General features: G+C 43.5%; 1 protein-coding gene across 1 annotated transcript; it reads right to left on the minus strand.

Annotated features, from left to right (window-relative positions):
* Positions 1-1,721: 1,721 nt before the first annotated feature.
* Positions 1,722-9,593, minus strand: LOC308516365 (leukocyte elastase inhibitor-like). Its single transcript, XM_081087318.1, has 6 exons — positions 9,402-9,593; positions 7,044-7,181; positions 6,391-6,508; positions 3,892-4,034; positions 3,638-3,805; positions 1,722-2,204 (listed from the first exon to the last, which is right to left on the minus strand). The coding sequence occupies exons 1-6, from the start codon at positions 9,567-9,569 to the stop codon at positions 1,797-1,799; spliced, it is 1,143 nt and encodes a 380-aa protein (XP_080943444.1). The 5' UTR covers positions 9,570-9,593; the 3' UTR covers positions 1,722-1,796.
* Positions 9,594-11,110: the final 1,517 nt, after the last annotated feature.

Here is an 11,110-nt window from a genome sequence, read left to right on the forward strand (position 1 = left end):
TCTGAGATCAGATAGAAACAAGAAGAGAACTGAGATCTGTCTGGCTAACAGAATCTTAGGAAACGTTATTAGCCAGCCCACCAGCTTTGTGGGAGCAAGAAAATGCAGCATTTCAAGCCCCATTCCAAGCAGTGCATTTGACTAAGGTTTATAATGATCACAGAGCCCCTCCCCCACCCAGCACTGCATAAAGCCATCCCATTGCTATCACAGTCTGGACTAGATGATGGAAATCAAGAGCCCTTATCAGAAAACACACTAAAAGCTGGTAACAGTGTGATCTTTGCACCCCCTCTTACTTAACAGTCTCTCCTATTTCACTTCTCTTTTGAAGTTTCATGGCATCTTTTAAGGATTCATTTCAGGCACAATTATTTTTTATGTTTTTGTTTGTTTTGTTTTAAATCATTAAAAGAAACTGGGTCCTAGAAGCTGCAGTGATCTAAGCAGCAGCAAGTTTGTGCATTCGTCGTTTAAATTATCACACTGCTGGCACACCTCATTTGCATGAAATTCTGCACCACACATACTAATTGTGGAAAATTTACCCCCCCCACCCCATCCCAGGGGAAAAAAAAAAACTACTTTGGAAGATAATTCTCATTGAAATCTACCCAAAATTCGTTTAAGTGAACTGTGACAAGATTATAAATGATATGAAAAATAACATTTTAACATTTGGCCATCAACTTAAGAAAATGGTTTGCCTATACAAATTTTTAAATTTTTTAATGTAGTCGACCCTCATATGGTCCTCAGAATTAAAAAGCATAATGAACAGGAAAGAAAAGAAAAAGAATGCAACTGAGTGCTAAGGCAGGACAAATTGCCAGAAGTAATGAAGGTAGAATATATGCTAAATATCAAGTGCAGAATTTCATACAGCCAACAAGGTAACAGTTTATATTTTTCACTTACACGGGCGAAGTGGATTTTGCAATTACCAGTTGCGTTAAGTGCACCAAATAAAGCTCCTAAAATTGATACTACAAGGCGCCACCTTAAGTTTTCCAGACTGCAACTGTGCATAATTTTAAAATGGTTTTCTTAAATTTATTTATTTATTTAAACATAACATGAGGAAGGTGTTAAAACTGGTGTAATAGCTCAATAGAATAAGTATTCCAGATTTTGGGGAGGGATGAAGAGGGAGATATTAGAACCCTTCACCAGAATCCCCCCAACTTGATCATCGTGGATTAATGATGTGCTTTGTGGATGTGGTTAGTCAATGACACCTTGTGATCCCACACATACTAAAACCAGGTAGATAAAGGATAATAAGCTCTTTAATTGTTTGAAATCAGAGGGACTACAATAGAATACTAATCATATAGAACAAAGGGTCAGAAACACTGGCCAAGGCAAATTTATCTTCATAATCCAACCCTTAATTGGGCTGCTCTCCTATATTTCAACTGAATGTTTTTAAGCCTCCCTTCAACAATGACTATCTCTCTATCATAGCTTCCAGAAGTCTATTTGTGAAACAAATTACAGTACTGTAATTTTTCTCATGGCTTTGAATATAGTACAGCAGTTTCTTCCTTTACTACACTGTCAAGAGTCTATGTATCCGCTTGGTGCATTCAAAAGCAATCACTAAATTTTTCCATATAAAGAAAGGAAAATAGATACCTATGCCAAAGTTAATGGGTGTAAACAGCCAACAGAGCTGACATTAGAAAGGAAGTTACAGATTTTTGGGGGGGTGGTAGATTTATTGTACAATATATATAATTTTCATATATTTTTGAAAGGACCATTGATACAGCTCTGAGCTTTACCTTGGGTTTCTAAGGGGAAGAAAGTCTTCCTAAGAACAGGATGTTAGTTGAGGGATTATGTCGAATGAAAAAAATGAATGGATGGTCGGCCACAAAATTTTCAGTTTCTGGCATAAGCGAACAACCATATAAAATTTCGTCTTCGGCAGCCGCCGCTGCCTCTGTGCCTTCCTCATTAACTTCCACAAAAGACTTGTGGATAATTTTTGATATATAAAGACCTCTGACTCTCGACATGCCAGACAGATCAGCCTTGGGGTTAAAGAGATCCTCTATACCCAGGCTTTTCAGATGAGAGTTGAGGTTGTAGCTCTCTTCCAGCTTGAACTTGGGCAGGTGGACGTTGACTTCAAAGGATCTCAGATTCATAGGTTTGGTCCACTCATGCAGTTTTTCCAGAGTCAATTGTTCTTCGATCTGAAAGGAGAAAGGGCAAAAGAAGAAGTAAGAACTCTTCCACAAAAGCAAGGCAATACACATTATTTACATGAATGGATTCATGTTATCAGTTCCTAATCAGTTTCCTTCATGTTTTGTGCGAAAACAGATTCCATTTGGAGGATTTCATTTCTTTTCAGCAATTGGTGATAATAGAACAGAGCTGTGGTCCAAGCCATCAAGGGCCTATGTAGCAGATATTTTGGACATCAGATGCATCAACTACGCATCCATCCACCCACCCAACCATCCATCCACCCAGTCTTTCTTAAACCCCTGCCACACTGGATTACTGTGATAGGCCATGATGGCTGTTATTATTTTAACTGGTTAATTGGTGCAATGTGAAATTCAAAATTTTTCTTCTATTCTGAACCCTACTGATCACTGTGGTTATCTGTGAACTCACTGTGCTGAAGTAATCTCTAATAGATTTAGCTTCTGGGTAAAAAAAGAAAAGGGACTAGTTCCTCATCTAAAATTGGGAGAGGGTTAATGATAGTACCTACCTTATAGCCTTGTTGTGAGCATTAAATGACTTAATGTATGCGAAGCACTTGGCACACAGTACTAGTAAGAGCCACAAGAATGTCAGCTATTATCATTGCCATATTACTACTACTATTGGACTAGAATGGGCCCATCATTCCCCTTGTTCTACTGATGCTGATTATCTCCTTTATGAGACTGGAGAACTTCTCTTTATAATCAGAGAAGAGACAAATATGAAAATACAATTAAAAGAAGGATCATACTGATTTTAATACCTACTTTATACATGCCAATAATTAATATTGAATCTCTTCCTGATAACAAGTTTGGTTAGGGAGAGGGTAGAGAAAAACCACACAGCAGGCTAGAGACACTAAAGAAACCATAATCTTCACAGTTTTGCCTAGTCCTAGCCTGACAAGAAACGTCTTCACCGTTAACTGAAATAAAATGGAAACATCATACAAAGTTCATATGAGAAAGTAGGCTTAGCTTTCAAGCTAGTGTGTCATATGGGTCTTTTCTACCACGTAGCTTTTGGAAATTTAATTCACAATCTATATGAATTTTGATGAGAAGGAGCAGTGTAATAATGGGATCGCATTGTAAAAGGTGAAGCTACCCAGTATAAATGTTTTGAGATTTTTAATTTTAATAAATTTGTTTCAATAAAAGAATTCTAATTTTACTGCACTTTCCTCTAAATTTTATTTAAGATAATTCCTGTGAGCTGCTGCTGACATGTTAAATTTAATATAGACTCTTATGTCCCCACCACAACTGTTCACTGACAGTCCCTGAAAAGTTAATCTTAGGGCTTCAGAGTAGCAAACATTGATGATCTACTACCACACCACATACACACAGTCTGAACCGATCTGTTAGAAGGAAACATGAAGCATGAGAGTGGGAGCTGTTACCTTCTTCAGACCTGTGGCGTCGTCCTCGATGTCATCTGGCAGCAGGATGACCATGCTGAGGTTCCAGCCTTTGTAAGGCAGCTCCAGCACCCGGCACTTAAGGTCCTTGATGTAGCCAAATCGAAATGTGTTCGTCTGATACATCATTTTCACTGTTTTTGTGTCTTTCTGAACAGTTGAAAAAACCAAGTCACTCACAGTATTATCTCCTTTCTCTTAGAGCAAAGAGCAATCTTATAATTACATCATCTCACCTTATTCAATCTGAATGGTGTATCGGTTGTGGCCTCTTTACTGAATGTCTCCTTCCATTTTCCATTGAAATAGATGGCATTAACTAGCACAAGTTTGGTCATATTATCAACCACGCCTGCAGCCAACAATTCTGGAATTTTCCCTAAAGAAATAAAATAAGTTTTTTTAAAAAATTCACATATTAGCATCCCATTCTTCAACTGCATTGAAATGAAATTCAAATTCATACTTTTTATTTAATTCCCATTAATGTGTTAAGTTAGGGAAGCCCTACCAGTATGTTCTGACTGTAAATAAACCAACTAAAGGGTTTAAAAGCTAAAAACAGGACAATCTTTTCTGCATTATATGAGAAACAATGAGCCTTCTTTTGTGAATGCCTATTCTTTGGCAGGGATAAAAAATATGTTTTCATGAAAATGATCTATTCTAATACAAGGGTAATAAGGTAATTAGGCCAAATATATTCCAGATGACCATGTGGACGTTCTTTGGGACCAAACTATGGTGGCGGGGCCGAGGCAGGGGCGATTAGTGGTGATCAGGGAAGCAGAGGACAGCAGTTAGGTAGTCAGGACAGAAGGGGAGAGCAGTTAGTAGACTCTGGATGGCAGGGGAGAAAAGTTAGGGGGATTAGGCCTGCAGGGCAGGGGGATCAGGCCAGCAGGGCAGGGGGATCAGGCCAGCAGGGCAAAGCAGTTATGGGGATCAGGCCAGCAGGGGAGTTCAGTTAGTTGAATCCAGCAGGCAGGAGAGAGCATTTAGGGGGATCAGGCCAGCAGGGGGGAGCAGTTAGGGAGATGAGGCGGCTGGGAACAGTAGTTAGGGAGATCAGGCTAGCAGGCAGGTGAGCAGTTAGGAGCCAGAAGATCCAGATTGCAGGAAGGATGTTGGAATGCTGCAGGGACCTGGCCTAAAACAGCAGTCGGATATCCCCTGAGGGGTCCTGGATTGAAGACAGTACAGGCCAGGCTGAGGGACCCTACCCCATGCACCTATTTCATACACCGGGCTTCTAGTTCTTAAATAAGTCACTTCTTCAAAGCCTCCAAGTGGAAGCTGCTCTCATAGAAAATATTTTAACACATATCCGAAGGCTAAGACAGTTACTCCTCTGAAACACCAGTTCCCTTGTGACTGCGGCATGGCCATGAAGAATGCCTTGGATGGGAGACAGGTGTTGGGTAGGTTCCTTGATTCAGACCTAGACAAGGTTAGAGAGAGTGGTGGTGGAGAAACAGATGAGATGGAGCCATCCTTGACAGCTTGGACAAGACATTTGCCAAAATACTTATGGCCACAGCAGTTTGTGTCACAAGTATGAGAATATTAGAGACCTGATGTATCAAATTTGTGCCAAGGGCTCAGCCTCTGCCACCACGGCTTCATCCTGAAGGTCGTCTAGAAGGTGTCCAGTCTAATTACCATATTATACTTTTATTATTATAGACTAGAGGTCCAGTGCATGAAATTTGTGCACTTGGGGGGTAGGGGCTCAGCTTGGCCTGCAACCTCTCGTAGTCTTGGAGCCCTTGTCTTATGTCTGAGTGTTGGCTTAGGGACCACTGACCTTCGGTGGGGAATGGCCCTAATTCATCCGTCAGACATCCCTAGCAGTGCTGGGAGGCAGGAGAGGATCCTGCTACCACTGCTGTGCTCAGCAGCTGTGAGTTCGGCTTCCGGCTGAGTGGCATTCCCCCTGTTGGTGTTCACTGACCACCAAGGGGAATCTCTAGGGTTGAGCAGGCTCCAGCCTAAACTGGCTCTCCGATATTCTCTGAGTGGTCGCAGATTGTGAGAGGGTGTAGGCCAGGCCAAGGGACCCAACTGGTGCATGATCGAGGCTGGGAGTGATGAGGGAATTTGGCCAGACAGAAAGGGACAGTGGGAGGGTGCCAGGACATGTCCGGCCCATCTCGCTCAGTCGCGATTGGCCAGACCCCAGCAGCAAGCTAACCTACTGGCTGGAATGTCTATCCCCTCGTGGTCAGTGCACATCATAACAACTGGTTGACTGGATGACTGTCTGCCCCCTGGTGAACAGTGCACGTCATAGTGAGCGGTTGAGTTGCCATAGCATATCATTAGTATATTGCCCTCTTATTGGTTGAACAGACAATCGACCAGATAACCTGACACTTAGCATATTAGGCTTTTATTATATAGGATTCTTTTCCATAATCTGGGCCAGGATGGATTTTCCTCAAAGCTTTATCTTTTTTATCCTACATTCAATATTACTTTTAATTTTAAAATGTGGTTTTGTGAATTTATGGGGAAAATATTTAGCTGCTTCAGTGAAAGCATGTTGAAGTTCCCACTTTGAGGAATTTCCAAATTTAAAGGCTGTCTGGCACTGGGCAGTGGCAGAGTTTACCCTCAGCGAGAGGGTGAGGGCAGAGGAAAAGGGCAGGGAATCATCTGCAGGCCGGGAAAGTGGAAGGAGGAAAGGAACGGCCAGTGTGTAATGAATGCCTACATTCGGCCCGCTCTCTCACCTTCAGTCTGCCCTTTGACCCACTCGTTTATCACCTTTCTTGCACCTTCAGAGGCTCGCTGAAAATCTACACTGGCCAGTTCAGCACCATACATTTCCTGGGTTGAAGCTAAGAATTCCTGTTTAAGACAAAAAAAGGTAAAATAAACCCAAAACACAAATAAGTCCTACTACATACAGAAATGGTTTTCTAAAATCCTAAAAAGCAGTAGAAATTGTCTGAAAAGACATAAATTTCGTTGTAACAGAAAAATTCTAACCCTTGCACTTTTTGCACTATGGTAAAAAAAAAATAACACTAAATTTACCACCTTAATCATTTTAAGTGTACAGTTCAGTAGTTTTGGTGTCACATAAAATTTACCTATTCTTTCCTGACCTTTGGCTGACATTTTCATAAGTAAGTATACACTGATTGTTCTTTGAAGTGAATTATGGAATTCACTCTTGCTTTAGTAACACAGCCAGGGTCAGTCTTTTCCTGTGAAGATTATCAAATGAAATCAAATCCTTAATGGGGATACTGCCATCTGTTCAAATTCTGTATTTTATATCTGAATGTATAAAAATAAAAACTGACTTCTGTGACTTGATTGTGCTGGAAAATGTCTGCACTGTTTCGTCAGTTTTAGCATGTGAATGTAAAGTACTCACCGGGAGGAACTCATAGGTTTTCTCTCCATATAACCTATTAGCAAGTTTCAGAATATAGGGAGCTCCGCGCTTGTTGATATCAGCATTCAGACTCTGAAAACTTGAATGAATCTCCTTAACTGCATCAAAGTGAAGAGTCTAAAATAGAGAAAACAATCTTTCTATAGCCATTTATTTAGAAACGGATTCCTTGACATTTGCTTCTATCAAATAAATTAATGCTTTTATTACTAATTATCAATAATTTCCAGCCCAATAATTTATTAAACTTTCATTGGAGAACAAAAGAATAGAGAATCTAAAATTTATAGCTTTTTGAGACATAATTACATCAGAAGCTATTTTTATACCATTTTTTATAAATATAGTCCCATGAATGTAAGTGGTTAATAGGTTAAATATTTATCTAAGTCTGCTTTTTCTCCAGAGAAAATCATAACAGGTGTATTCGTATATAAATTCTGTATCAAATAGAGTTTTACTGCAAGTTCTCAGAAATAAACAGTAAAATTAAGACTCAATCCCCTATGTGGGAGCACAAAGATATTATAGAATTGAGGGGATTTTAAAACTACACTATCAGCATCAGTAACTTAAAAATAACATCTATAAACATAACATTCAGCAAAAGTTTAATTTTCATGTTTCATATCAAGAATCCCGTTATGGTCTTATAAGTCCTGGGCTGAATCTTTATTTCAACACACAAAGAATAAACCTACACAATGTAGAAAGACCAGTTACACACCAAGATAGGGAATGTTTGCACAGTTGCTATGATAGATCTGCTTTAATAGAAAAGCAGGGAACCCTTAAAATGACTTTTTGCTGAGGTAATATAGTCCCCTGATAAACCTCAAAATAGAAGCTGACTTTACCCTGCAGAAAGCAACTAACTATTATTACCAGGGGATAAAATTAAAAGTGGGTTTTTGAAATATAAAAATGCTTTCATGTCTGCAGCTGTAAAGACCATTGGATTTTCATAAAATTCAATATAATAAAGAGGTAGTATGCAAAATGGCCATCATGCTCTCGCACAAGATGACTGCCCCCATGTGGTCACCAGATGGTCACACCCAAGTAGTCTCAAGATTGCTATGCCCATGTTGTCACAAGATGGCCTGCAAGGGAGGGTAGTTGGGAGCGTACTGGCCAGCAGGGGAGAGAAGTTTGGAATGACATGAGTGGCAGGGGAGGGGAGTTAGGGGCGACCAGGTCGGCAGGAGACAGCAGTAGGGGGGAGACCAGGCCTAAACAGGAGGCAGTTGGGGGCAATTGAGCCCACAGGGAGGGCAGATGGGGGCAATCAGGCTGGCTGGGAAGCAGTTAGGAATTGATCAGTCTGGCAGGCAGAAGCGGTTAGAGGAAATCAGGCAGGAAGGAAGGCTAGCGGTTGGGAGGCAGCAATTCCCGATTGTGAGAGGGATTGTCCCTGTGGGATTGGGCCTAAACTGGGATTTGGACATTCCCTGAAGGGTCCCTGATTGGAGAGGATGCAGGCTGGGCTGAGGGACAAACCCCACCCCTGAACCCCCAGTGCACGAGTTTTGTGCACCGGGCTCTAGTGTGGAAATAAACTATTTGCAGCTAGAACAGATGGATAAACTTGAATCCAAAGCAGGACCTTCCCCAGTAACTGGCAGCTTGTAGTCTTTCCCCTAATTCAAGGAGAGCGGGAGTTCCCCTCTCAGAATTCAACAAAGACCACACAGCACAGTGGTGGGCCCCACACCCATGAAGGTGCTTCTTCTCGCTGTAACAGGGACCTGCCATACCACCCAGGGCTTGGCCCTGTCCCTGCAGCCACAACACCTCACTTTTTTCCTCTGCTTCAGGCCCCCCTACCCACACAGGCACTTGTGCCAGGCACATGACTAAGTCTCAGCAGTATAACCGCAGATCTCCTGTGCCCTCAGAAAGGCAACACCGCCAGCTTCCTCCATTCCCTGTGTCATTTTGTGCTGAAAGGTGACATTACATAGCAGGCATCTGTTAATGAGTAGCGGGTTACATGCAAAGCAGAAAGTGAAAAATCTGAACTGAGAGGAGATGCCTTCAAAGATTTGCAGACAGCAAGAGAATTAGGGCTTTCGTAGCTTTCTTCACCACTGTATCCTCAGGCAAACAAAAAACAGTGCCTGGTGCATAGTACGTGCTCAGTAAAAACTCAATCATGACTGAAAGCCTGCATATAAATGAACTGTTCTTGGGGCTTTTCTGAAAGTCTGGCCTCATCGTGTGTAGTTGTGGAACACACAAGCACAGTGTTTAAAGCTTCCTGTAAGAGCTCAGAGGCACACCTTTTTAGGAGGGACTTGCAGGGAACCCACACTCCTTTTGTTAGTTTCTGCTGACCTTGGACATCTGTGCCTCGGTAGTGCCTCTGGCCCCCAGGAAGACCATGGCCAGCGCTGAGGAAATGCTCACGGGGGAGATGAAGATGTTCCCAGAGGGGTTGCTGTCCTTCAGGGTGCGGAAGAGGTCCACTGCGAACCGGGTGTTGGCCAAGCTCAGCTGCTCCATGGTGAGGCTACAACACAGGACAGAGGCCGAGCACACCAGCCAATATGGCAACGACATTTCTCCACGTCTCCCTCGCCCTGAAACACCCGGAAACTTGTACTTCCTTTTCTTTTCTCAGGAGGACAAGAGCACTGTCTCATGAGCACTCAGGTGGGAACTGGTCAAGGATCCATCAGCGATCCAGGGCCAGGACCCAAGGAGCCAAGAGGGCTCTGACTTGCAGACTCAGCAGCCAGCTCTGGGCCTTTCCTACTCAGTTGGGGAGCAAACACATTCCCATCCTTTAGCGGAAATGATAATTTTCTATTAGAAAATCATAGCTACCTACTCCTCATTAAAGCAAATTTCAGCAAAGTGGTAGATTTTCCTCATTTTCAATTCAGTTGCTAACGTTTAGAGAGGTGAAGTGTCCCAAGTCCTGAGGCTGCTATAGGATGTGAGAGTTTGAAAACCCAGCACAGGCCTTAGGGTTGGGGTGCAACCCACCAGGAGCAGGGGCCAAGCATCCTCTCTGACACCCACCCCTCCAGTCCCGGTGACTGGCCTTCCACCTCAGCTCAGAAGCCCACTTACCAATCCTGACTCCTCTCAGAGCTTGTTTCCACAGAGATGGGCAAGGAAGAATAATAGTGGTGCTAGCTGCTTCCCTGTAAGTAATACATTGAATTATCACTGTTGTTATTGAAAAGTAACTTCTAGGATCACATTGGCCTTCCCTCCCTCCTCCTTCCCTCTTTCCCTCCCTCCCTCCCTTCCTCCCTCCCTCCCTCTTCAGCATTGAAAAGTTATACCCCCCTGGGCTGCCTAAAAACTGTCACAGACTGCTCAGGGAGGCAGGGAGTTGAGAAAGGAATAAAAATATTATGATCTCAGGCTTGGTTCTGGCTTTAGGCCAAAAGACTAGTTTAGTCCATCACAGGCCAGCTGACCCTCTCGCCCCCCGCCCCCCCTCTTGCATTAGGGGGTTGGGTGGAGGATTTGTCCAGTGTTGCTCCCACTCAGATGAACAGTGTAGGTAGCAATCCCAGAGGTTCAGGCAGCCATCCCAGGGAGAGGGCAGGGGCTGCTGGTACCCAGGCCACTGATGGCCAGGGCGGAGCCAGAAGTAGGCAGCTGGCAGATCCCAGCCCTGGGCAGCCCCACTGGTTCAGTCCCACTTCCCTAATGGGCCTGGTGCCCAGATCTCACCCTTTGCTGGCTACTCCTGGGAGGGGCTGTGGATCTGAAGATGCTGCAGCCTCAAGCACCGCCCTTATATAGTCCCTGAGATGGGTGCAGCCTGGGAGGGGCTCAGGATCTGATGATGCCTGCAGTGCAAACACATCCCTGAGGTTGGTGCAGCTATTGGCCTGCAGGAGGAGGAAAAGGATGGGGTTTAGGGGGAGAGAAGGGTGGGGCTGGGGGCGGGGTGCGGTGGCAGAGCTGCAGAAGGAATAGGGTGGGGCAGAAAGGCAGGCAGAGCAGGAGTTTGTGAACTGGCAGTAGAATCCTAGATGAAGGGGGATTACACAGGAGATGAGCACCTTTTTGAGTCTGGGCGA

The sequence above is a fragment of the Myotis nattereri genome (genome assembly GCF_964212035.1).
Source record: "Myotis nattereri genome assembly, chromosome: 3".
Lineage (NCBI taxonomy): Eukaryota > Metazoa > Chordata > Mammalia > Chiroptera > Vespertilionidae > Myotis > Myotis nattereri.